This window comes from Sorex araneus, chromosome 5 (genome assembly GCF_027595985.1).
Source record: "Sorex araneus isolate mSorAra2 chromosome 5, mSorAra2.pri, whole genome shotgun sequence".
Taxonomy (NCBI): Eukaryota; Metazoa; Chordata; class Mammalia; order Eulipotyphla; family Soricidae; genus Sorex; species Sorex araneus.
In genome coordinates this window covers 13,988,172-14,015,661 of record NC_073306.1, presented here as the reverse complement: position 1 = coordinate 14,015,661, position 27,490 = coordinate 13,988,172, and the positions used below count along the sequence as shown (strand labels likewise).

The 27,490-nt window shown below is 48.8% G+C and overlaps 1 protein-coding gene across 3 annotated transcripts in view; it reads left to right on the top strand.

The window, feature by feature from the left end:
* PATJ (PATJ crumbs cell polarity complex component) overlaps positions 1 to 27,490 on the top strand; it is a 370,230-nt gene that overhangs the window by 273,466 nt on the left and 69,274 nt on the right. The window contains exons 32-35 of one of the 3 annotated variants that reach the window (XM_055139111.1): positions 10,153 to 10,227; positions 14,255 to 14,344; positions 15,189 to 15,306; positions 21,018 to 21,151. In XM_055139111.1, coding sequence (XP_054995086.1) covers positions 10,153 to 10,227; positions 14,255 to 14,344; positions 15,189 to 15,306; positions 21,018 to 21,151 — 417 coding nt within the window. The remainder of the gene's footprint in view (positions 1 to 10,152; positions 10,228 to 14,254; positions 14,345 to 15,188; positions 15,307 to 21,017; positions 21,152 to 27,490) is intronic. The other 2 variants (XM_055139112.1, XM_055139113.1) reach the window with 2 other exon arrangements.

Genomic DNA, 27,490 nt, shown 5'->3' with positions numbered 1-27,490 from the left:
TAAGTCGAAGACTGGCAGTCCCCGTGCTTCAGTGCTCTTCCCATTACTCTGCGCTGGTTGGCTTGTTTCCTGTCTCATCTGTCCCCAGACACACAGCCCAGGAGTGTATCAGAATCCCAGAGGTATTAGGTCTCTCTCAAAAATTTGTAAAGGGTGAAACTTGTTTGTAGGCAACTGGGTCAGATGAGGGTTTGTGAAACGTAGATTCAGTGGTGAGAGACTAGAGCAGGGAAGGGTCTGGAATCTATTTCAGAAATTCAGGTGAGAGCCCGCTAAAACTTTTTTCCTAACCTTTAAAAAGGAACATCACAAAAGCTATTTGCAAACTTGCAAACCCAACTCTCATTATTATCTCACTAGTTTGTTGCTTTGATGTGTCACTTTTTCCCTAAAATGTTATTATGTTTATTTACAGTCATATTCCATCTTATCCCCAAAATAACCTTATGGGGGAAAGTAAGGCAGGAATTATTTGGACCTTAATCTGCTTGGTAAAAGGTCACAGAACCAGAAATGGAAAGGATTGTCTCTCAGCCCAAGGCACATGTCTTCCTGGTGTCTGCCAGGTGACTCCAGGTGACTCCCTAAAACAATGATTTTACTCTTGCTGGTTATCCCGTTGAGAGTATCTGCATGAGTATGATATACTCTTTTAAAGTAGTATATTTGAGTTCTTTCCCCCACCTCCTATTTTTATTGAAGTATGAATTCCAACACTATTGATTATACTTTTCAAGGGAGCAAGAGAGATAGTGTAGGGATTAAGGGACTTCCCTTGTATTGCAACCAACCCAGGCTCACATCTCCAGCACAGGTGGTCCCCTGAGCACCACCAGGGGTCACTCATGAGCAATGAGGCAGAAATGGCCCCAGTGGCAGTGTGGGGTGGGGGGAGACGGGACTGGGGAGGCGGGGAGGGATATTGGGTTTACTGGTGGTGGAGAATGGGCACTGGTGAAGGGATGGGTTATCAAACTTTGTAAGGGAGAAACATGAGCACAAAAATGTATAAATCTGTAACTGTACCCTCACGTTGACTCACTAATTAAAAATAAACTATTAATTAAAAAAATTTTTTAAAAAATAAAAACGCAAGAGAGGGGTCCAATGGCAGAATGAAAGAAGCCAACAGCAGAATCCCTGGACTCGAGAAAGTAGCTAAAGTTATCCAAAAAGCATAGAGGAATGAATAACTGAAAACAATAAGGACAGCATCAGAGAGACATGGGGCAACATTAAAGGAGCAATATACAGACTCCGGGCTAGAGCGATAGCACAGCAGGTAGGACTTTTGCCTTGCACACGGCCGACCCGGGTTTGATTCCTTCATCCCTCTTGGAGAGCCCAGCAAGCTACTGAGAGTATCCCGCCTGCATGGCAGAGCCTGGCAAGCTACCCGTGGCGTATTAGACATGCCAAAAACAGTAACAACAAGTCTCACAATGGAGACGTCTCTGGTGCCTGCACAAATTGATGAACAACGGGACGACAGTGCTACAGTGCATACAGGCTATGGATGAAGAGAGAAACGGGGGCAGATTTCCCACCTAAAGACGTGAGTAGGAGTTCAGACTTTCCCAGGCTGAGAATAGAGGTGGACACCAGACGCCAAATTCAAACAGATGCACACAAATATACATTAAAATGAAAACCTCAGAAATCAAAGATAAAGAGAGAAGACAAAAAGCAAAAAGTTGCATATGCGGGAACTTCTGTAAGACTAGCACCACACCAGTCCAGGCCCTAGGGCTGCACGTGAGCTACAGAAATGACACATACATATATACGTGTATAGGCAAAGTAATGATCAGAGAGAAATGGCCCCCAAGTCTACTCAGATTTGAAGAAGAAATGGAGAGTTCATCAGAGAAATACAATGAAAAGGATTCATCACCACTAAAATGACTCAACAAGAAAAATGTAATTAACTTCGAAGGAGGAAATAAAACCTTATCTGGAGGTAGGAAGATACCTAAGAAATTTTTATAGAATTTATTTCTCTGTTGAGATCTCATGTATGTTCATTTTTTTGTTAACACAATTTTCCACTCTGTCCCTGAGTGAGTCACAATAAATATTTGACACTATTTGGCTCAACATAACATCTCACTCATGTTAGAGCTCGTCCATACCAATTCGCCATCCTTCCAAGGATGCGTCATGCTGCCCCTCTGTTCTTTGGTAAATGATTTTGTATTTCATTACAGATAGTTTAGGTATTATATTGTAATTTCTAAAAAAGTCAATAGAGAGAAATCTACAGGCAAAAAAAAAAAAAAGAAAAGAAATGGCCCCTAAGAAGCACCTTATGTGGCCCCCAGGCCCTTCCCTAATAAATGAACTTTTATTTAAGAGCTGTGATTACACTTTTCATACATACGTTATCCCAGTCACACCCATTACCAGAGAACCCGCTTCCCTCCGCAGAGTCTCAAGACGCCCTTCCCAGCCCCTGCCCAGGCAAAGCTCAGATCTATAGAGAAATCACCAGTTCTGATGCCTTTAGCCATTGGTTCCCTCAGTATCACTGTATCACTGTCATCCCACTGTTCGTCGATTTGCTCGAGTGGGCACCAGTAACATCTCTATTCCTCCCAGCCCTGAGATTTTAGCAGCCTCTCCTTAGTCGTCTTTCCCAATGATTGGAGGCTCTTTCAGGGTCAGGGGAATGAGACCTATCGTTACTGTTTTTGGCATATCGAATACGCCATAGGTAGTTTGCCAGGCTCTGCCGTGCGGGCGGGATAATCTCAGTAGCTTGCCGGGCTCTCCGAGAGGTATGTATATATCTTTTACTGTATTTTGGATATGAATACGCCATGGGAAGCTTGTCAGGCTCTCCCAAGTGGATAATAGACTCTTGGTAGCTTGTCAGGTTCTCCAAGAGGGAGAAGTAGGCTATTAGATGTCACGCAGCCGCATGCTTCCAGGAGCTTGGTTTTATAGTCTCTGGATGTTGGCCATTGATGGGATTACACGGAGCTGGGGGCAGTCTCTGGGTGTGACTGCCCAGCTACTGGAAAATGGGGGATCTGGGTGGAAGAGGCCCAGCCCCGATCTGAGCAGCCTTGGAGATCGCAGCCTGGGGTCCCGCACACCTGGGTTCCTCTGCCGGCTCCCCCATGGGTGAGGCTTGTCCAAACATGTGGAGAGTGGCCCTGAGCATGGCCATGGCTGGGTTCCGGAGGTCCTCAATGTCGAGGCCCTGCTGGGGTGGGGGGAGGGAAACACAACCCATCCCCTCCGAGGGGCCCCGGTGAAGACAGTCAGGCGTGGGGGCAAGAGACTGCGTTGCTCTCTTCCGGAAACTTGGTTTTATAGTCTCTGGATGTTGGCCGTTGATGGGATTACACGGCACTGGGAGCAGTCCCTGGGTGTGACTATCTAACTACTGGAAAATGTGGGATCCGGGATCTGGGTTCCCTTAGTATGTTTCTTTATATCCCCCATATGTGAGAGTACTTCTGCACCATTGCCCCACCCCCACTAGTGGGGGTGAACCCACTAGTGGGTTTCTAGTTGAACCACTGTGAGATACACAGTTACAAAGTTGTTCATGACTGGGTTTCAGTCATACAGTGCTCCACCGCCACCACCCTTCCCTTCACTAGTGAACATTTCCCACCACCAGTGTCCCCAATCTCCCTCCCCACCCCCCAGCCTGCCTTGATGGCAGACACTTTTGTGAAGGGAATGGGGGGCTTTTTAAAATAAATTATTATTGTGGTGGTGGTGGTGACACCTATACGCATGCAGAAGAATAAAGCTAAATTCCTGTCATTTATTTCCTAAGAGTATAAACACTGAAACTAGACTATTTGCTTTGGTGGTTTTTTTTTTTTTTTTTTTTTTTGCTTTTTGGGTCACACCTGGCAATGCACAGGGGTTACTCCTGGCTCTGCACTCAGGAATTACTCCTGGCGGTGCTCAGGGGACCATATGGGATGCTGGGATTCGAACCCGGGTCGGCCGCATGCAAGGCAGACACCCTACCCACTGTGCTATTGCTCCAGCCCCGGAACTAGACTGTTTGAATTCAAATCCACCATTGACTGGCAATATAACTTTACGCAAATGACTAAACTTTAGGACCTCTATTTCTCCATCTGTTAAATGGAAGAAAGGGCCACTGTGACAATGAAAGTCAGTAAGTAAACTCTGAAGAGCCATGTGGAGCCATGCTCACATTCAGGGGGATTTCTGGATAAGGGAAGGTTTTCCGAGTGCTGGTTAGCCATGGCGATGTTATTCTGAGGAAAGCATTAGAAAATAGCCATGTGCCAGTGATCTATGCCAAGTGAAGGATTCGCATATAACATGGAAGCCGGAAATAAAATTTTCCACCTGAAGCATGCGGTTGCCAGTAATAATATATCATATTTACCGAGTCCCGTGTACCAGGCTCTGGTCTAAGCTCATTTACATGGCACCCTTACGGGGTTCAAGTTAGCATTGAGAAGGGTCACACCCAGATGTTCTCTGGAATAACTCCTGGCTTTGCACTCAGGGAAGGCTCCTGACAGGCTCAAGAGATCATATGTGGTGCCAGGGGTTAAACCCGGGTCAGCCATGTGCAAGGCAAGCACCCTGCCTGCTGTACTATCTCATAAGCCTCGTGTGTCTTTATATTTAGTTTAGTTTAGTTTTGTTTGTTTGGGACCACACCAAGCATTGCTTACTTACTCCTGGTTCTGTGCTCAGGGATCACTCCTAGTGGGGCTCAAGGGGACCATATGGGGTTCCGGGGGTCAAATCCAGGTTGGCCTGCTGCAAAGCAAGCAAGCACCCTACCCACTGTGCTGTCTCTCCAGGTCTGGTTTTCCCTTTCGGTGAGTCATTTCCCAGCTCAGGTCTAAGCAGGGCTGCCCCCAGAGCCACACTGCCGTCCTGCCGCTCAGGGACACTAAAGAAACACAAAGTCTGGACAACAGTTGCTCTGAGATCAGAGCTTCGCGGTTGGCCTTTCCTGTCATCCAGCATCTTAAACTTAAATTTGAAAACTGTGACAGAGAAACAGAGATGCTGAAGGTCACCTTTTGCAGCAGTCACAAGCCATTTCCATCTCCAAACAAGTGTGTTATAAAAGGAAAGGAACGGGGCCGGAGTGATAGTACAGCGGGTGGGGCATTTGCCTTGCACGCGACCAACCTGGGTTCGATCCCTGGTATCATCCCATATGGTCCCCCGAGCGCCACCAGGAATAATTCCTGAGTGCAGAGCCAGGAGGAACTCTTGAACAGTGCCAGGTGTGACCCAGAGAGAGAGAGAGAGAGAGAGAGAGAGAGAAACTAAAATTCTCCAGCAAGCTAACCTGTGTCAGCGTTCTCAGTGAGGCACTTTCATGCCTCACTTTCTGTTTGACTTTCTGCCAAGGTGATACCTGAGCTTCTCAGCTGTGGTTGCGGGTGACCAGTTCTCTTTGCCACTAAAGCTTCTCTCCCTTCCCGTGAATGGTTTACATAGACAGCCTTCGCTGGAATGTCATTTTACCATGTGATTTTTTCCGTCCAAATAACAGCCATCCATTGAGTCTCTTGCATGTCAGTGCTCTGTGCATTTGGTGATGAACAAAAAAGCTACCAGCGCCTCTGGCCCAAGAGATCGTTCAGCAGACTGAATGCGTGCTTTGCATGCAGGAGGCCCAACTTGGTTCCCTGGCACTGGATAGTCCTTCCCCCCACCCCCACCCCAGCACCTCCAGGAGAAGCCCCTGGATACTGACTTGGGAGTATCTTCTGGGCACTCCTGAGAGACATTGAGTGTGGTCCCAAAGCAAACAATGACCCATATAAATCAGCATACAAAAAAAGTGTACTATCTCACTCACTATTAGAGAAATGCATGTGAAAATCACTGACATACTACAAAGATGACTTTGATAAAAAAAATAAAACATAAAGGGGCGGAGGAATCGAACCTGGGTCGGCCACATGCAAGGCAAACAGCCTACCCGCTGTGCTATCTCTCCAGCCCCTATCAGAAGCAAATATGATTTTGATTTATATAATAAATTTTATTTGCCAAAAAAAAAACATAAAGGGCCAGAAAGATATCTCAGAGGTTAGGGGTTCAGGTCTCTACTCCTCAAGGCCTTGAGTTTGATCCCTGTCAGGGGGTGCTCTGGGGGCTCCCAACACCACGGTTCCAAGCAGCCCCACATCACTAGACTACAGCATTGAGCCGTAGTCTAAAGAGATGGCACAGAGATGGAGAAAATGGAGCTCTCACACATTGCTCAGGGGGAGAGAAAGGTTTTATAGCCCTCACTTGGAAACCAGTTTTCAGTTCCTCATCCTACTAATATAATTGCCCAATGACTCATCCCACTCCCCTTTGGAAAGAAAGTCTGGCATCTGTCCACAAAATAGTCACATGTCAGTGTTCAGCATTGTTCAGAATAGTTCAAGAAACAGAAACAACCCAAATGCCCACCAGCTCATCAGTGAAGAAGTTGTGGTGGAAGATCACTTAGCAAGTCAAGAGAATGAAACATGGGCCCATGGCCTTCTCATACATGGTTCTGCGGGAGGAAGTGTGCAGAAAGGCAGAGTCGCAGAGCCAGAAGTCAGCGCGTGGAAGCCTGCGGCTAGGGCTGGCCAGGGGGTTCTCTCTGAGTCTCTTCACCTGGTGAAGAGACTCTAAACAGACTCTAAGGCCACGTGCACAGCTCTGGATGGTAAAGCCATTGTGTTATTGATTTCAGGTGGGCAGATTTTTGAGATGTTCATTTCATCTCAATAAAGAGATTGTTGAAAGAAGAGTAGAAAGAGAAAAAAGGAAAGTGAAATCGATTACTTGCTGAAATCGAATCAGAAAATGCAGAACATCTAGATGAGAAATTCTACGATTCTGTCCAGTAGCTGTTACCTGATCCCATCAGGGGTCTTTGAGCTGTCCCTTGAGATTTGGGAACTCTTAAATGTTGGATAATCTGCACGAGTAGAAAAGGAACTTTTACTTCGACCATCAAAATGGAAGTGAGAGCCCAGAGAGAGAGGACAAGGGTGAAGCACATGCCTTGCACACAGCCAACACTAGTTTGATCCCTGACACCATATATGATACATCCCCCGAGCACTGCCAGGATTTTTTTTTCAATTTTTTTAAATTTTATTGAATCACCATGAGATAGTTATACACTTTCATGTTTGGGTTACAATCTCACAATGATCAAACATCCATCCCTCCACCAGTGCACATTCCCCACCACCAATATCCCAGGTATACCCCCCCTTTCCCACCCTCCCCCTGCCTCCATGGCAGACAATATTCCCCAGACTCTCTCTCTACTTTTGGGCATTATGGCTTGCAACACAGACACTGAGAGGTCATCATGTTTGGTCCATTATCTACTTTCGGCATGCATCTCCCATCCCAACTGGTTCCTCCAGCCATCATTTTCTTAGTGATCCCTTCTATATTCCATCTGCCTTCTCCCCTCTGCTCATGAAGCCGGCTTCCAGCTATGGGGCAGTCCTCCTGGCCCTTGTATCTACTGTCCTTGGATGTCAGCCTCATGTGATGTTATTCTGTACGCCACAAATGAGTGCAGTCCTTCTATGTCTGTCCTTCTCTTTCTGACTCATTTCACTTAGCATGATACTCTCCATGTTTATTTATTTATAAGCAAATTTCATGACTTCATCTCTCCTAACAGCTGCATACTATTCCATTGTGTAGATGTACTAAAGTTTCTTTAACCAGTCATCTGTTTTAGGGCACTCAGGTTTTTTCCATATTTTGGCTATTGTGAACAGCACTGCAATGAATATATAGGTACAGATGTCATTTCTACTGGAGCACTGCCAGGATTAACCCATGAGTAAAGTACCAGGAGTAAGCTCTGAGCACCACAAATAGGATTGGGGGTAAAGAAAGCTTGAGGGCCTGGGGAGACCAGCTCAAAGGGCTGGACCTGATCTTTATATGCTGGAACCTTGGGTTTGATCCCCAGTGCCACATGATTCCCCAGGACCCCTGGCAGCAATTCCTGAGCATGCACCAGGAGTAGCCCCTGAGTACTGCTGGGTATGCCCCTCCCCAACTGAATAAGTAACATTTTAGTATTTCAAAATTTTCAGACTTTTCAGGCTGGAACATTTATCGTTGCTGTTTTGTTTTTTTCACGAGGGACTCTAACTTCTAGTATAAGACTAGAGAAACAAGAATATTTCATGCGTTTTGGGATAGCAGCCAACACAGAGCTTCTTGTGTTTTTTTTTTTAATTTACCAGTGGCCAAGGAAGCATGAGTTGGATCTGAATTAATCATCAATAACCTATAGAGGTGGTGACATAAAAATCCAACATTTTCACTAACCATTTCTTTTAGAGCAACCAGTGGTACCACTGAGTACCAATCAACTCTAATACTCTAATACTAATGCCTTGGAATCACTTTTTTACTCTCTACCTCCTTACATGCTCCATACATAGTTTTCAAAAAAAGACATGAAAAAAATCAGCATTCAGAAAATAATTTTAAGAAGTTAATAGAAGGGCTGGAGTGATAGCACAGCAGGCAGGGCATTTGCCTTGCACGCAGCCAACCCGGGTTCGAATCCCAGCATCCCATATGGTCTCTTGAGCACCACCAGGAGTAATTCCTGAGTGCAGAGCCAGGAGTAACCCCTGAGCATCGCCGGGTGTGACCCAGAAAGCAAAAAAAAGAAAAAAAAGTTAATAGAGGGAGTGACCCTTAGCACAGCTGGGAGCCTACCCCCCTTCCCCTCCCCCCAAATCCTGGGTCCTGGAGAAATGGCACAGGGATAGGGCATTTGCTTTTCATGCAGCCACCCCAGGTTGCCAGTTCACGGAGCCATCACTTATCTCGCTCACCGCCCTTTAGCTTTACTACCCCTGGGGTCCCCAAAGGACCGGGGGTGCGCTCTCTGCATCTTGACTCGCCACTCTCTGAGGACCTCCAGTCTGAACTTACCTCCATGGCTCCTCCATCATCAGTGATAAGCCTTTTTTTTTTTAACACCGTAGTTTACAAAGTTGTTCATAATACAGTTGTTTTAGGCTTCCCATGTAATGTTCAAACACCCAACCCCACCACCAAAAGGTGGGACCTTTTCTCCACCACTGCCCCCAGTTACCCACCCCCCCACCCCCCCAGCCTGCTTCCTTGGGAGGCACAAAATAATTTATGTTCTATTGCTGTGACAACAAAATGGCAAGTGGAATTAGTGAAAAGTAGTTCAGTGAGAGGAAAATTATGAAATACGTTGCCTCTCGCAAGGGAGTTGCTAAGGTCACTGAGGATTTACCGAGCCGTTTGCTGCTACTGCGCCTTCTGCACTGGTTGTTTGCTGAGCTTAGTGGGCGTCGGTGCTGCTTCCCCATCTAATTTGTCGCGCTCCGACTGGGCTGTCAGCGTGGTGGGATTTGGAGGTGCCTTGCACGAATGCATGCTCCAGGAGCTCCAGGAACCATAGAACTGGTCGATTCTCAGCCCACCCCCCTCAGGGAGGTCCCAGATTTTTTAGCGTGAAGACCAGTGTACCTATGAGTTGCATTGGCTTGGCATCTTTCCGAGATCAGTTGGGAAGCTATGAAACTAGGCTTTAAAAAAAAAAAAAGGCTGTGAGAGGTGGGTGCGACTGCTGGGATTCCAGCAGTAGAGGCCAGATGGGGTTGGTGGAGGCTCCACCCCCCCCCCACTCCGAGAAGACCTCAGAGTTTTCAGCCCTAAAGCCCGTGTACCCGGGAGTTTCCATCTGCTTATTGTCTCTGCAGAGATTAGTTGTGAAGCAGTGGAATGGGGTGTTTGAATGGCAGAGACTGTGCGGAGAGACTGTTTTTTTTCCTCCCTACTGGCATGGACTGGAGCGATAGCACAGCGGGTAGGGCGTTTGCCTTGCACACAGCCAACCCAGGTTCTATTCCTCTGTTCCTCTCGGAGAGCCCGGCAAGCTACCGAGAGTATCCCGCCCACACGGCAGAGCAAGGCCCAGGGTTCACTGGCCGGCACCATCGACATCGGGAAATGGCAAGTTTGAGCTGGTTTCTGAGAGGTAGTCCAGACCGAGGGTTAGGTCTTCTGTGCCTAGTGAACAAGTGTTGGAAAGCACACGCACACACACACACGTGCACGTGCACGCATACACACCACACAGGGCCACTAATGACTGCCTCTTGTGTGTTTCAGGAGGACACGTCCCCGGTGACAGGACAAGGCATGCTGGCCGAGCCACAGAGGGCACCAAAGTGCCCAGCAGACCATGTATGTAGCTCACCCTTGAGGGCTTGCTCACGCAGGAGGGGTGCGCGATGAATGCTGTCCCAAAGCAAAGGAGGCAGCTGCAGTGACCTCAGGCCCTTCAGGAGATGGCAGCAGGTGATGGAGAAGTCAGCCCAGGACCGAATTGCCAGTTCTCTGCACCGTGATGGAAATACCCATCGTCCATCACCCCTAAGCACAGAGCCAGGAGTAGCTCCTGAGCACTTGTGGGTGTGTCCATCTCTCTCACCTCCCAGCCCCCCAAAAAGAGATATTCACTACCTTTTTATTTTTTTTGAGCCACACCCAGCTGTGCCCAGGGCATTCTCCTGCCTCTTGACTCAGGGGATCAGAGCGGGTGTCAGGGATCAAAACCCGGGTTGGCTGTGTGCAAAGCAAGCAACTTACTTGCTGTACTATCGCTCCAGACCCTAACACTAGCTATGGATATTGTGAGTTTTTTTTTTCAATGTCCTTCATTACTTCTTGTTTTAGGGACCACACCCTCTGAGGTTCAGGGCTCCTCCCAGTTTGGTGTTTGGGGGACCCTGTGGTACCAGGGATAGAACCCAGACTCCCTGCATGCAAAGAACATGCACCCTGAGACATTCCCCCGGTCTCTATTCTTAGGAACTATAGTCACAGATTCGCTGGCCAGCTTGTGATTGAAACCCTTTAAGATGGAAAATTCCAGACCCACAAAGAAGGCTGTTCCATTTTGGAGCAGCTCATCCGCCCAGGAAGTTCCTCAGACAGAGCTGATGCAGCTGAGGCGCAGGGTCCCTTCCTCTGGGCAGTGCCACAAAAGGGTTGGCGTCACTTTTCCCAAAGGAGAACCCTGTAGATAGTGAAGTCCTGGGGCAGTAGTGCCAGTGACAAACACAAACCAGAAACAGCTAATATGACAGTGCCTGACTGTGGTAGGTTTATTATGGACTTTTCTTTTTTTTTTTTTTCATTTTGGGTCACACCCGGCGATGCACAGGGGTTACTCCTGGCTCTGCACTCAGGAATCACCCCTGGCGGTCCTCAGGGGACCATATGGGATGCTGGAAATCGAACCCAGTTTGGCCGCGTGCAAGGCAAATGCCCTACCCGCTGTGCTATTGCTCCAGCCCCTTATGTACTTTTTTCTATCTTTTAAAATTTATTTTTTTATTATCTCTTTTTATTATTATAGTTTGGGAGGGTTGGGAATTTTGTAATGTTTGGTGGAGGGTGGGGGGAATTGTCTGTTTCAGTGAAAGATTGGAGCATCAGGGCCTCCGGGAGTAAAGCAAATCCTCTACCACCTCACCCCATCCCCCGTCCACATGTTCTCCATGAAAGCCTTGTAAGAGGCAGAGGTATTGCTGCTGATTTACAGATGAGTTCATTGATCTACCGGTGAGCATAGTGCTAGTTGGTGGTAACAGACTTAGCAAGAAAGCCTCCTTTCAGTAGTGATCAAAAAAAAAAAAAAAAAACCACAGTGGATTCCAGCATAAAGAACTGATGGAATATAAGATCTTTCTCAGGAACACTGATTATTGTAACTTATATATACCCACAGCGGTTTTTATAGTCCTTAGAATTCTCCCTGTGGGTCTCCTAGAAATCCATTTCCCCTGGGTTAAGGATCCATGGTTTAATTTTAAGCAATGTGTCAGTTCACATAATCACATACAAGTCTTCACTAGGAGTAACCACTGAGCATGTCGACTGTGACCCCAAAGAAAAGCAAAAAATAAATAAGACAGGGTCAGGAGTCTCTGTTGAGTTGGAAGAATTACAAAAGACTTTCCAACTCTCCGTTCTACTAGAGTAACATCCAGTGTTACTCTAGTAATCCAAGCTTCCAGATCCTTGCGTGGAAAAGTTTGGTTCTGTGCCTAGGAACGGGTCATGGAAACAAACATTTATACATTTATCACCACCTCCACCAACTGGACGTCTGCCTCGGAGTAGAAACTTCCCTGATTTGTGTGAGGCCCAGGGTTTGATCTTCAGCACTACATGCACGTGCGCGCGCGCGCGCACACACACACACACACACACACACACACACACACACACAGAGCACACGCCCATGCGTGTATGCATAGCTAGGGGCCTGCCTCTAAATATATGTTTGACATTTCTCTTCATTTCTAGAGCTATTTTTTTCTTCTTTTTTTTTTTCCTGCTTTTTGGGTCACAGCCAGTGATGCTCAGGGGTTACTCCTGGCTCTGCACTCAGGAATTACTCCTGGTGGTGCTGGGGGACTACATGGGATGCCGGAGATCGAACCAGGTCGGCTGCTGGCAAGGCAAATGCTCTCCCCTCTGTGCTACTGCTCTGGCCCCCTTCCTCGTGTTTTGATTGGCTCTCAGTCCAGCATCTGCTGGGAACCTAGTGCTCTGACACGGGATGCTCTGTAGGTCCACGCCGTGAGGATGAACAGCATCCTCTGCTGTTGTGAAATTCATCGAGGAGTTTCTGGACTTCTGTGCTTTCCTGTTTTCAAACTCACATGATTTTTCCATGAGACAACATTGCCGCTGGCACTCAGCTTTGTTATTGGCATTCTGTCTTTGAGAGAAAGACAAAATGAGAATTGAATGGAAGCGAGGTACAAATTAAGATTAGGTTCGGTTGCTGGCAGAAGTTTCTCTTTAACATCACAGTCTGGGTGTGATCAGATTGACAATATGCTCCCTCCAGGGTCCCGGGCCCATGGCCCGCCTCTCTGATTACTGTCCTGTCACCATTTGGTTCCTCTGTTCTCCTCCAAACATTGCCCCGACCCCCTGCTTTTGGACTAAAACAGCTGCTGCAATTATTACTATTCTGTTGGTGTTCCAGATAGGGAGAAGGGAATTGCAGGGTCCTTGTTCTTCAGAGAATGACCTGACCAGTTCCTCTCTGGCTTAGCCAGGGACCTGGATTTAGTCTGTCTGGGGACACAGGTAGCTTCCAGGCAGCTGGGAAGTGTGGTTCCTAAAGCCATTAGATATCTTGATGGCCCCGTTGTTCCGTTTTCCAGTAGCAACCCCCTTTATTTTGATCATCTTTTGAATTCCCTCTCTCTCTTTTTAAATATTATTAGGGAAGCCACACCCGGTAGGTGCGTGGGGGTCCCTGGGCTACTGGGGTTACAGCCTGTGCTTTAGCATGTGCTCTACCACTTGAATCATATCCCTGGTTCTCCTCTTTGAAGGTACCGAAGGGATGTGTTTGGAATAAGTCATTTTGGAGGCAGGGTCATACACAGAGAAACTGCTGGCACAGTCAGGGGTCACTCAGTGCTTGCGGGCTCATGTGGTGCTAGGGATCAAATCCAAAGCCCTCCTACCAACAGAGCATACAGGGGTACTTCAACCCTTTGAGCTACATTTCCTGCCCTTGAATAAGTCTATTTTGGTCGGGGAGGGAGTATACACTTGATGGAGCTCAGTGACTATCACTGCCTCTACACTCATGAGTAATCCCTGGCAGTGCTCAGGGCATCAGACGTGGCACAAGGACTTGAACTGGGGTTGGCCGCCTGCAAGGCAAGTGCCCTACCTCCTGCCCTGTCTCTCTAGCTCTGTGAATATGACTTCATCAATAAGTTTACGGTCATTGTAAAATGACAGGAGTAGAAAAACCCCAAGGGAAGGAATGAAGAGCTGGGAATCAGTGCTCGCAGCAGTTTGACAACCACTTAAACACAAGGAGCATCCTTCAATCACTAGCGTTTAGGGCCCCCTCTTCCTCTCATCGGCTGTGTGAGTTCAAATACGTCACTTGACATTGGGGCCTTGATTTCTTGCTCGGTGAGAGCAGTGTCGTCTAACTCTCAAGACGGTTCTCACGATTAAAATGAATTCACGGGTGGACAGTGTTTTAGGGAGCCAGAAAGCGCAGCACAGCTATTCAATGAGGGGCGGGGAGAAGGGCGCGGGAGGGGGAGAAGGGGGCGGAGTTTGGTCACGTGGTTGCATGGGGCACAGCACCTTGCGAAGTACGACCCTCCTCAAATCTCGAGGTGCCGTTTTTCTAGAGCAGTTACCTTGATCCTGTTTCTAGACTCCAGGGACAGCCCGGTGCCTCGCTGCCTCCACCAGACTCTTCCAGCTGGGGCTGGGTTCCCTGGCTAACTACAGATCCAGAAGGCAGGTCAGGCCACTACCTATCTTTCCTAACTGCCTGATACGAAGCATGACATCCCTTGGGGTTGGGGGGGGGTCTATTTTTTTCCTTTATTTTTCTGGCTCTAATATTCATCGGAGGTATCAGTCACAGACATCCCAGAGGACAAGTTCATTTTCCAAAGCTCGCCCAACCGAGGTCCTCGTTGAATTGTAAATTCATCTCCCCCTCTGCAGCTTCCGCGTCTTCCACCCATTCATTTTCACTCAGTCATTTGCCAAACATTCCACTGAGGCCGCCCTGGGTTCCAGCACCAGAAACCGATGGTGAATGAATGGAGGAGTGTTGGCCATGGCAAAGGTGATGCCCGCTGCTGGCATGTAACAGGCTGTGTAGCGTCTGCGCCTGCCCCTCAGAACGCTCAACCCACCCACCCAAGGCATCTCTGGGTAGAGAGAGTGACAGAAGAGATGGGCGGTGTTGTGTGCTCAGAGTATCCGAGACATAGGTCGGTGTCATTGGCCACAGCACAGATGTTTGGATTTCACCTCGATTTCATCAGGATGAGTAGAAACGGTCCAGATTCTTGTCCTGGCAATTCTGGACAATGATCCACCATCTCTCCCGCACATCCGCTTCTTTCCTCCCGTGATCCATCCTCCCCTGAAGCGTCTTAGATGTTTAGTAGAGAAGCATGGGGGCCAGGGGCCAATCATCACCTCCTTCCCTCCTCCTGCTGCCTGTCCATTCTAACTTCTCCAGGACATCGCTGGACGGCACCATCACTTCGGGAACGGGACACCAATCGTAGCATGTGCTCTCGCTCCCTTTCTCCTCTTGAACGTTGATCTAATTCTCCTTCTTCTTGCAGGCTGTCAGCCAGATGAAACAGCAGAAGTATCCTGCGAAGGTCTCCTTCAGTGCGCAAGAGATACCCTTAGCGCCGACTTCATCCTTCCCATCACCAGATGCAGACCACCCCGGCTACGGTACGGTTCTTCCTCTGAGCACAGCTGAACTGGGTCATCAATCCTGAGACAAGTAGGGTCCTGGCCCCAGGAGCCCTGACCTTGTCCCTTCCTCCACTCTACACTTGGGGACCTGGACAGGCCACTGGTTTTCTGTGCTGTTCTCCTAATCTCTGTTTTTGGAATTGCCTATTGGTTTTGTTTTGGTTGTCATTGTTGTTGTGGAGGGGGGTGGCTAGGGGGAAATTACAACTGGCAGCACTCAGGACTTACTCCTGACTCTGCTCTCAGGGATCACTCCTCAGGTTTGGGGGACCATACAGGATGCCAGGTGAGTCTTGTGCAGGGCCAGCCTGGCCTATTGCTTATTTAAAAAAGCAAAGTATTAGACCAAAAGAGACCCCCAGGAAATGCAGTTCGAGCTGAGGCTTACGAATCACTCACCGACGGTGAGTCCCCACTCTTCAGAACCTTATTAAACTGAATTGTTAGCTTTGCCTCTGTTGATATAAGCTATTTGAGGATTTCATTTTCAGCGTTCAAAGAAATTGGTATTTACGTTCCCTTTCTGAATTCCTGGCTTGAATTATGCTGACTAGCAATTGAAAAGAGAGCTTCAAAGTGAATAATGAGTTTTTCCACTTTGCTTTCATGCGAGTCAGGTTGGGGTTTTTTGTTTTGCTTTGTTTCTTTAAAGAACTTAAAACACTATGATTCCGAAGGCAGAGCAGCCCCCCGAGCAATCTTAGCAGAACCCGATGGTAATTGTCTTTTCCCTCCTTTCCCATAAATATTAACTTACAGAAAAATTAGCAAGAAGCTGTGATGAGAAACCACTGGGTTTTTTCTTTAATTTTTGCTAAATGTGATCAGTAAGCTGTAGCTCCTGGGGTAAGATATTAGCCCAGAAACTGGGTTTCTTTGTTTATTTGTTTGTTTTTGGAGGAGGAGTGTCACACCTGGCAGTGCTCAGGGTGTACTCCTCGCTCTGTGCTCAGCGATCATTCCTGGTGGACTTGGGGGACCATGTGAAGTGCTGAGGGTTGAGCCCACTTGAGCACTTGCAAGGCAAGCGCCCTACCTGCTGTACTATCTCTCCAGCCCCCCCAAGGCTGTTTTTGTAGCCTCTGCAAGCCAAAAACTGTTTTCACATTTTTCAAAGGCTGAAGAAAATCAGAAACTTATTTTATGAAATTCATACTTCAGTGTCCATTGATAAAATTTGATCAGAATACTCACTTACTTACATATTGCATACGATTACTTTTCCCTTTTCCTTTCTTCTTTTTCTGTTTTTGTCTTGAACTCCTGGTGGTTCTAGGAGCTACTCTCAGCTCTGTGCTCAGAATCACTCCTAGCATATTCTCAACCCTTTGTACTATCCCTCCAGTCCATGACAGATTTTAGGTGGTTGTCACAGAGACCACTCATACTGTAAGGACCAAAATATTTACTGTTTGCCCTTTTGCCAAATCAGCCAATCACCATTGGCTGATTCCGGGACTGGAGAGACCTCGGTGGGCTGGAGTTCAGGCTTCGCATGGAAGAGACCTGCATGTTATCCCTGGTACCACGTGGTCTCCCACGTCCACTCCCACACACTGAGCCAGGAGTGGCTCCTGAGCAGCACTGATTGTGGCCCCCAAACAGTCCCTCTGGATTGATCATTGGCTTATCCCAGTAACTTAACTTTGATAAGTTACTGGATATCACGAATCTATATCTCAGTCATGGAGATTAATCGTCCCACCATTAAATCTGGGAAATTTTCATTCACTTACTCATCTGTTTGTCCAACCTTTCTGGGAACGTTGAGAAGAGCGAGGCTTTGGGCTGGATCCCTGGAAAGAAACCCACCCCAGAAACACCATCTCCAAGGCCTCCTACCAGGTCTCTTCTGTCTTCTCCTCAGGAGACTAGAAGAGTCATTTCTAAACAAAGAATTCACTTTAAAAAAATCCATAAAGGGGGGCTGGAGCGATAGCACAGTGGGTAGGGCATTTGCCTTGCACGTGGCTGACCCAGGTTCGAATCCCAGCATCCCATATGGTCCCCTGAGCACCGCCAGGGGTAATTCCTGAGTGCATGAGCCAGGAGTGATCCCTGTGCATCGCCAGATGTGACCCAAAAAGCAAAAAAAAAAAAAAATCCATAAAATGGTGCCATGGTTGTACGGTATTTTTTTTGTACATCAGTGGGAAATGAGGTGTAAAATACCTAACACTGCAAGACAATCTGGATAATCTAGGGGCCCAGGAGATGGCCCAGAGAGCTGGAACACATGTTTGGTAAGCGCAGCGCAAGTTCAATCCCTCACACCACGTGGCCTCCCAGTAATGCCAGTTATATACCCCTGGTATCCCCCCACCACTGATCAGTCTCCCCCCACCCTTCCAAAAAGACCCAGAGACAAATCAAGTTCACAACCTCATACTCTGATACGTGTGTGTGTGTGTGTGTGTGTGTGTGTGTGTGTGTGTGTGTGGTGCCAGGGATTGAACTCAGGGCCTCACACATGGAAGGCATGAACTCCTCACTGAGCCACATCCCCAGCAGCCTGTGTCATTTTTCAGCATGGCCACACCCACCCAGTGCCAGGGGGTGGAGAGGGAGGGGCAGACCATGCCAGATCACAGTCTTCAACTACTAAATACTCCCTCTCTTCCTGCATCCTTGATGTGGTAACCAAGATGCTCGATCTTAGGCAAGAGGCCATTAGAATAGCTGATTCCACAGGGAAGGAGCTGGCCGTCATAGCGACGTTGCCAGTGACCTCCCCCGGGCTGAGTCCCCCTCCTTGCTCCCTGCCTCCTCTCCCTGAGAGGAAAGAGGCCTGGGGTCCTGGACACTCGCGACACCATGACGGGATGCTGGCGAGTCAGAGCAGGGCCACCTACTGCCAATTACAGCAGGGCCCCCCGGCCCCCTGTGTCCTCACCAAGCAAGGGTGCCAGTGTTTCCTGGGAAGAGCCAGAGAGGAAACACTGAAGACTCAGGTACATCTGCTGCAGCCACTCAGGAGCACAGCTGTGTATAGCATGACTGCAGACCTGGGCTAGACAGATAGGAACCTGTGTGTGTGTGTGTGTGTGTGGTGTGTGTGTGTGTGTGTGTGTGTGTGTGTGTGTGTGCATGTATATGCATGGATGCACTCCAACACAGCTTTATTTAGCGACAAAAGATCTGAATTTCATATGATTTCACATTTATTTTCGTAAGAGGTGGAACTTTGGGACTGGAGCGAGAGTACGGAGGCTAGGGTGCTTGCCTTGCATGGCGCCCGATTTGGTCTCCGGCATCCCGTATGGTCCCCGGAGCTCTACCAGGGGTGATCCCTGAGCACAGAGCCAGAAGCAAGCCATGAGCATTGGCAGGTGTGACCCAAAAAAGCAGGGGGAAAAAAGAAAGAACTTTATTTTTCAGAGTTAAGGCTCAGACTGGCTTGGGAGGAAAGCCAACAAATGGGGTTCTGATGTTCTGATTTGCCACTCTCTTGGCCTCTAAGGGTAAATTCTGGTTTATGTGTCCCTGGGACAGACTGGCAGTTCTCAATAGAGAATGTGTGCCTTACAGCAACAGTTTAAAAGTACATTAAGTCTCTGAGACCTTGTGCTAATTCCCGACATCCCAGCTGCACCCAAAAAAAAAAAAATCCTTTTGGAATTCCAGAGCATAAAATATCTGCAGCAGAAGCCATTCTAAGTGAAATCTTCACCTCCCTGGAAAAAGCATTTTTTTTCTGATTTTTCTTTTTTCTTTCCTCAACCTTTTGAAAATCCACTGGGTCAGCAGATCTCGTCTGCCCTAAGCGAATCACTTAACCTGCTGTAGCTGCAGTCTCCAACAGGTGGCGCTCTGTGCTATCAGCCCTTCACTAACATCACTGTAAGAACCAGTATTAGGGAGGGTCCTGCTTAGCCCTCCACAAAGAGGTTGTCCTGGGAGGCTGTTGTTGGCTTAAGACTCTCCTGAAACTAACATTTGAAAGGTTTCAGTTTTACAACCATCTGGAAACTGCAGGGACTCCAGTAATGGACTATGCACTCAACAATTGGCTACTACTAGGCATCCTCTCTGATTTTAGCCTGTTTATCCCACCCCTCACCTCTGGTTTTTAGATTAACCCAGTCATGAAACAGTGATTTGCTTGTTCGTTTGTTGGTTTGTTGGTTTGTGCAAGAGGTCAAATCCAGGACTTCATCCATTCGAGACCCTTGCTCTACCACTCAGCCATTATCTTTTGCTCCTGAAACTATGATTTTTCTTTTTGTCTCAATTTTGGACTACATCCAGCTATGCTCAGGACAGCTGCATACCCAGTCAAGCACCTCTCTGGCCCCCAAACTGATTTTTTTTTAAGTAATCCTTTCTGTTGTTTGCTCGCTTACTTATATTTGTTTGAGGGTTCCTTCCCAGGGTCACTGGGAGTTCCTGGGCATATACCCACAGCCGTGCTGGGAAAACCTGCAGTGCTGGGCCTGGAGCCCGGGTCCTTACATGCTACACGCGTGCTTCAGCCCTTCCTACCAGTTTCCTTGCCTCAGAACTAAGCCTTTAGGGGCCAGAGAGATAGCACAGGAGTTCAGGCACTGTTTTTCCCTTGCAGATGACTGACCCTGATTCAATCCCTGGCATCCCATAAGGTGGGGTGCCACCAGGGCACCACCTGGAGTGACCCCCGAGCACAGAGCCAGAAGTAACCCCTGTGACCTGCTGGGTGTGGCCTAAAAACAAAACAAGCCCAGAGAGTAAACCTTTACCAAACAGCAATAAATCTTCTAGCAAGCTTTCTGGACCCAACAATTAATTCTGGAGTGGAGTACTTATAACCTCCCTGTTTTTTACTATGTATATATTTAGAGATCATTTTTAGGTTAATTATTTTCAGTTACATCATGTTGTATTGATTAGATCCTTGGGTTCAATTCATAGCATATGCCCTCATTGAAAGCACTTAAGCACACTGTTCATTAGCATTTTATAACTCTAACTCACAATCTTCTGTCTTAGCAGTCTTTCCTCTTTCATTAGAACCCAAACCTGCAAGTCCTTAATCATCTTAAAGGCTTCCAGGCCAGTTTTCACTGGGGTAGTTTAAGATGACAATAATTTCAAGCCAGAGACATAGTCCAGGTGTTAAGGTACATGCCTTGCATCCGACCAACCCTGGTTTGAATCCTGGGATCACCTAAGGTCCCCCCAAGAACTACCAGGGGTCACTTCCAAGCACAGAGCCAGGAATAGACCTAGAGCACCTCTGGGTGTGGTCCCAAATCACCACCATTACCCCCCAATTTTATTTTTTTTCGAGGATATCATGGTCCATGCTTTGGCAAAAGGAGATGCAGTACTGATGTCGTGTTTTGTTCTGTCTCAGGGCTGTGTCGAGGGCTCTGTACTTAGGAATCCTTCCTGGCAGGGCTCAGGGGACTAAAAGGGATGACAGGGATCGAACCCTCTCTCTCTCTCTCTCTCTCTCTCTCTCTCTCTCTCTCTCTCTCTCTCTCTCTCTCTCTCTCTCTCTCTCTCTCTCTCTCTCTCTCTCTCTCTCTCTCCTGCCCTGCTTTGCTGATTCTGTCTCCACAATGCTACCGGAGTGTCCTGTTTAACCCCAGGGTGGGCAGTCAGTGGTGACCTCATCTTCTCTTTCCTCCTCGATAACGGGAGGGGGGTGATTGACACACACAGCCACCCCTCTCCCCGTGACTCACCTGCATTCCTCCCTTCCCCAGGTGGCTTCGAGGCTCCTCTGTCGGTGGACCCTGCCACGTGTCCCATTGTCCCCGGCCAGGAAATGATTATAGAAATATCCAAGGGACGGTCCGGGCTTGGCCTCAGCATCGTGGGAGGAAAAGACACGCCCTTGGTAAGTTCTTGAGGAGTGAAATGTCACCACGGGCCCTAGCAGATGGTTGAGCCGATGTAGGGCCTGGGGCTTCCTGCCCAGTGAGTGGAACTGTCCCCGGCATGGCAGAGCGTCACTGGGACTGGCTGTGTATGTTGTTCCTCGGCTGGTCTGCATGCACGGTGTCTTGGGGATCCCCATGTCTGAAATTGTGTCTGTTACAAATGCCCCAGAGGTCCACGATATCACAGCAATATTTGGAAGAGTGTTCAGAGACTTAGGATGGAGCCTGGCCCAGGCAAAGTGTGAAATAAGGAGAAAGTACCGTGGTAAGCACCTGGCATGCACGTGGCACCCCTAGGTTAGATCCCCGGGCACTTCATATGCCCCCAACACTGCTAGGGGTCACTCTTGAGCTCCCAAGAACTGCAGGGTGTGACCCAAATCCTCCCCCTCAAATGAGAGGAAGTCTTGACCATTGATCTCATCATCACTATTTAACAGAGTGTAAATATGGGGGCTGGGGTGGGTAGGGCATTTGTCTTACATCTGGACAACCTGATTTCTATCCCCGGAATCCCATATGGTCCCCGAAGCACCACCAGGAGTCATTCCTGAGTGCAGAGCCAGGAGTAACTCCTGAATAGGTAGGCACTGGGTGTGCCTACAAAAAGAATGTGATAAAAGTAACCACCTATTTCTTCAGCTCAGCCACTGAAGCTTTGTTTTGTGTCCACATCCACTCACAACTTTTTCCCTTGTTAATGCTTGAAATTGGAGGTTTTAGGTAGGAGGCTAGGATAACGGATCTTTCAATATTCCATACACACTGCCACTAAATGTAATACTTTCTGAGTTTTGACTTATTCAAAACTCACAGTACACAAAGTAAATTTGATACAAAAGGGTAAAGTGGAAAATCATTTTCTCTCCTGTCCTCTTGTCCTCCTCTTCCCATTGTCCCCACTCCAGAATGACCCTCTCCCTAAGGATAGCCCCCTCGTCAATATAAGGGACTGAAGTGACAGTACAGCAGGTAGGGTGCTTGCCTTGTACACACCCAACCCAAATCAGTCTCCAGCATCCCTTATGATCCCCCACGCCTGCCAGGATTACTCCTGAGTGCAGAGCCAGGAGTAAACCCTGAGCAATGCCTCGTATGGCCCAAACACCCTGAAAAAACTCTGTGTGTGTGTCTGTGTGTTGTGTGTGTGTGTTGGAGACATACCTGGCAGAGCTCAGGGCTTATCTCCTGATGAGCTGTGTGCAGGACAAGCACCGTACCCATGGTATGATCACACCAATACCATACCATACCCATGGTATGATCACTCTGGCCCAATGAATTTTTTTTTTCTCCTGCATTCAGGAATTACTCCTGGTGGTGCTCGAGGGATCATATGGGATGCTGGGAATCGAACCTGAGTCAGCTGCATGCAAAGCAAATGCCCTACCTGCTGCACTATTGCTCCAGCCCCTATTGTTTTTATCTTGAATGGATGTTGACTATTGCCAAATGCTTTTGAAGTATCTACTGATATTACCATGTGATTTATCTTCCTCTTCCAATGAATATATTTTTACGTGAGCATTGTAGCTTTTGGGCTGGAGCGATAGCACAGCGGTTGGGCGTTCGCCTTTCACGAGGCTGACCCGAGTTGATTCCTCCGCCCCTCTCAAGCAGAGCCTGGCAAGAGTACCGCCTGCTTGGCAGAGCCTAGCAAGCTACCCATGCGTATTGGATATGCCAAAACCAGTAATAAGTCTCTCAATGAGAGACGTTACTGGTGCCCGCTCCAACAAATCGATGAGCAACGGGATGACAGTGACAGTGACAGTGATTGTAGCTTTATTTTTGTCCACATGATGAGTGAGGAATGTTGTGTGTGCCATGTTTACAGACAAAAGAAGTACAATATGGCTCATCGCTTGGGTTTCCCCTCACTTTGGGCAAGAATATGACCTGTCTGTATTTAAACCTGTATAATCTCCAGGCAGCTAGGGAAGGCCCCATCGGCTCTCCCTCTCGCCGCCCGGGTGGGTTCGGTGGTCTCGGGCCTCTCCCCCACCCGGGACAGCCCATGTCATGGGCAGACGGAGGAGGAAACGAGGGCCAGGCTGGTTGGTGATCAGTTGCCGTTTATTCCATTCTCCCCTCGTGCCTGTTCCAGTCTCTCTGAGCTCCCCATTCCAGTCTCACACTGCCCCTCATTCCCGTCTCCTCCTGTCTCTCCCGCTCATCTCTCCATGCTCCATCTCTTCAGCCTGGGCTCTGTCTCTCCTCATGCCTGCTTCTCATTCTTCCCCTACATCCTTCTCCCTCTGTCCCCCTTGCTAGTCTCTCCACGCTCCGTCTTGCTGCCCTGCTCTCTCTCTCTCTCTCTCTCTCTCTCTCTCTCTCTCTCTCTCTCTCTCTCTCTCTCATCTCTCTCCAACTCCCCAGCATTGGAGGTAGAAGCTATACCCCAGTTGGGTAGCAAAACCAACATAAGAAAGCCCTTGCTGACTGCCCATCAGGTTCAGGCTCAAGGGCGGAAACACCACCTAAGGGTGTTCCTCTTCTCCTTAGTCCAATAACTTAATTAACATCTTAATTGACATCTTAATTCTATTTCTTAATATTAGTTGTTTTGTATGGTAAGAGATAGATTGTGCTTGTAGGGTGGCTTTCCTGGGAACATCTCACCATAGACTTAGACTACAGTGCTCAGGCCGGATTAATCTTTCTTAACCCTAATGGGGTATGAATCTAGTTATTACTTTTTGGATCATGACAGAATTTGTCCATGACCAAGCTCTTAACTTGTAGCTGAGCTTTATGGCACTTTGGCCTGGCCCATTTTAATGCCAGGGTAGCACATAGCTCACAGCTTGTTCTGGGTCCATCCAGTCCCTCATCAGGACCCTGCTTTTGGGGTGCTAGGAAGTAAGGGCAACTGAGACTTAAGTCAAGAGAACAGATGTCCAGGAGGTAAATATCATTCTGAGTCATTTAACTCCCAAGTTATGAAAACATAGTATTAACTGTCTTCTTGTGTCCATACAAAAAGAACATTGCTCTGAATTAACTATGCAAAGGACTTAAGGGGAAGAGAAAAACAATATTTACAAGTCAACAGAGCACAAAGAAAGAAGTTAGAAGTAAACACGGAGGTGGGGCTGGAGCAATAGCACAGCCGGTAGGGCATTTGCCTGCACACGGCCAACTCAGGTTCAATTCCCAGCATCCCATATGGTCCCCTGAGCACTGTCAGGAGTGATTCCTGAGTGCAGAGCCAGGAGCAACCCCTGAGCATCGCCAAGTGTGACCCAAAAAGCAAATAAAACAAAAGTAAACAAAGAAGAATGGGAGCACTGCGATGGGAGTAACCCAATAAACCTAAGCTCCCTATAGCAGGGTGGAAAGCACAGAACAATGTTATCCTACAAAACCACTGGGGTTCTGGGAAGAGCCTGTTTCTTTGCTTTGGGCCAGATATTAGTCCCCCGGAGCCCTCGGAAACTTAGACGCAGCCTGAGTCCTGGGGTCTTGCTGCTTCTTCAGGATCCAGGTCCCCACCTTCCTCTCTCCTGCTCTCTGGCCTCTAGGGAGAATCCTGGTGGCCAGTTGCCTCCTGCTGACCCCTTGCCTTGAGCCGCAGGTGCTCAGAGGGGTGTGCACTGACCAAAGGCTTTTGTCTCTGTCTGACCTGTGTTGCTGAGACTTCCTCCCAAGCCTGGATCCTTCCGCTCCTGGCCCGAGCAGGAGGGCATCCTCTGCGCACAGCCTCGGGGGCAGTGGTTGGAGAGGGAAGCCCTGGGGTTCAGCTGATCAGCGGCCAGTTGGAGCTCCCAGCTCCTGAGCTTGGGCCTCCTCACCGGCCCAGAACTTTCCAGCATTCCTCGTCACCCATGGGCTTCCCAGTCTTCCTTAATGTTCCTTAGCATTCTCCTTCATGTGACTTTTTAATCATCTTTGAAGATAATGCATGTTTTTTGACTCTTTGGCTAAAATCATGACCATGCAATAGATAAGTAGGCTGTCTGGTTTGAGCACTGTGGGTGCCACATCCCACAGTGCTCAGGGTTTACCCCTGGCTCTGCACTCAGGGGAACAAATCCAGGTCAGCCATGTGCAGGACAAGCCCCACCCACGGTCCTCTTACTCCAGCCCCTCCTTTCTTGGTTCTCCCTGTGTCTTTTCTTTCTTTACTTTCTGACTTAGCACTAATTGGCAGTCTGAGAAATTTGGGGGTGAGCATCACACCTCGTTCGTGCATGACTGACACTGCTCCCACCAACGTCCCAGTGCCGCCTACCCCACACAGACCCACCGCAGTCACCCCACCTTCTCCCCTGTCCCTCTGCGAGTGACCCTGGTTTCAACTGAGTCCATGTCCAGAGGGTCCCAGACTTACCTGGTCCATTGCCTTCCCTCCCCCGCCCCGTCCAGAAAAATAAAATCATTCAACGCCGCCTCTCCACCTGGAAATCTTCCTCCTGTAAGTAAACAAGCAGAAAGTGCCCCAGCTCATACCCGAGACTGCTCCTGCGCCCCTGGGGAGGTGTCACCCACTCTTGCGAACTCTGGAAAAGCCGGTTTGGTTGTTTCCTACTAGCTTATTTTACTTCGTGTTGGCCTTTTGCGTCACACCTGGTGGTGGTCAGGGTTTCTCCCGGCCCTGCACTCAGGAATCATTCCTGGTGGCTCTCGGGGGGCCGTATGCGCATCTCCTGATATATGGGGCAGCCTGGTGGGACTGTAAGTCCTGTTGTCCTTGGGAGGGGAGGCACCACTTAAAGATGAGAGATGGGGCCCGGCGCCCGTCTCCTGACCTCAGGTACCTCATCCAGCACCGCCAGACAGATGCCCGGGTAACACGTGGCGGGGAAGGATCGGAGGCTGCGCCCCAGGAGGCTGGCAGGAAGCCAGTGTTCCCTGCCCCAGGAGGAAGACGCTCGCCCACCCCCAGCCCGGCTCCCCTGACAGCCCAGATGCCATCGGGCACATGCCCCCAGCAGGCCGGGGTGGGGGGGGGAACGTCTCCTGTGAATTCGCCTGTGCTCACAGGCTGCTGCCTCCCTGCCAGGGCTTCGGCCCGCCTCCAGGACTGTGTATGTCCTGAACTGTTCCCAGGAGCTCTGCAGGCCCTGGGCCACCACGCACCGCCGTAGTCTCTTCTTCTCCAAAGGAACTGTGGGCAGGGTTGGGACCTTGTAGCTCTGCAGGGCTGCACATGGGGCTCAGAGAAGCATTTGCCTTGCATGTGTGAGGCTCTGGGTTGGACCCCAGCGCCACACACACACACACACACACACACACACATACACAAACTTACACACACGCACACACACACGCTCACACACATATACACACACTCGCACACAGATACGCATACATACACACACATGCACACATGTACACACGTATGCACACAGACACACAACCTTTTCACTTGCATCTGTCCATCTGATAGCGTTTGAGCGTGAGCCTTCTCTCGTCTCTGGTGGAGGGAGCAGGCGCTGCCTTGCATTTCTGACTTCTCCACAGCTTCCCTCTCTGCTGTCTGTCCCGGGCAGACAGCCTCTGGGAGGGTCCTGACACCACATCAGTCCTGTCTGCTAAAAAATTCTGGAACTGAGGCAGATGGTTCCTGCGAGCACCGAGCACAGGCCCCTTAGCAACCCCGGGTGCTCACTGCCAGTCACCAGCTCGGACCCTCCAGCTCCCACGATGACGGTGAAGAGGCCAGGGAGCCCTGCTGGAGCCGGGCTGTCCTCCAGGACAACTCCTGCCTCTGTGGTGGGCATGGTGTGAGCACCCCAGACAGACCTGCGCAAAGCGAGTGTGGCTTCGGGGGACAGTTGGCACCCGTGTGCCTGAAGGCTGACCTTCACTGGTGCTGAAATTAAAATGAGGCCAACATTCAAATAGAATATACTTGAAAATATTTCTACCAGGGGGGAACTGGCACGATAGCACAGTGAGTAGGGCACTTGCCTTGCACACAGCCAACCCAGGTTCAATCCCCGGCATCCCATGTGGTCGCCCAGCACCACAAGGAGTGTTTCCTGAGTGCAGAGCCAGCAGTAAGCTCTGAGCATAATACTGGGTGTGCCCCGTCAAAAATTTTCTATTTCGGGGACTAGAAAAAGAGGAGAGCAGTATACCTTTTCTAGATTATTGAATACAGATTGTTTGATACACGTATTGTATTAGCTGGTTTGTGTTTGGTGTAAGCTGGTGTCCTTGTGGTCAAATGCAATCAACTATGCAGCTGTGAAGAACAGTGAATTATTTCTCATTGTGGAACGGGGCAGGGAGCTTGCAGGGTCCTCTAGCCCCGTTCCCCAGCCCAAGGGGCTCCTTGATAGCTCTTC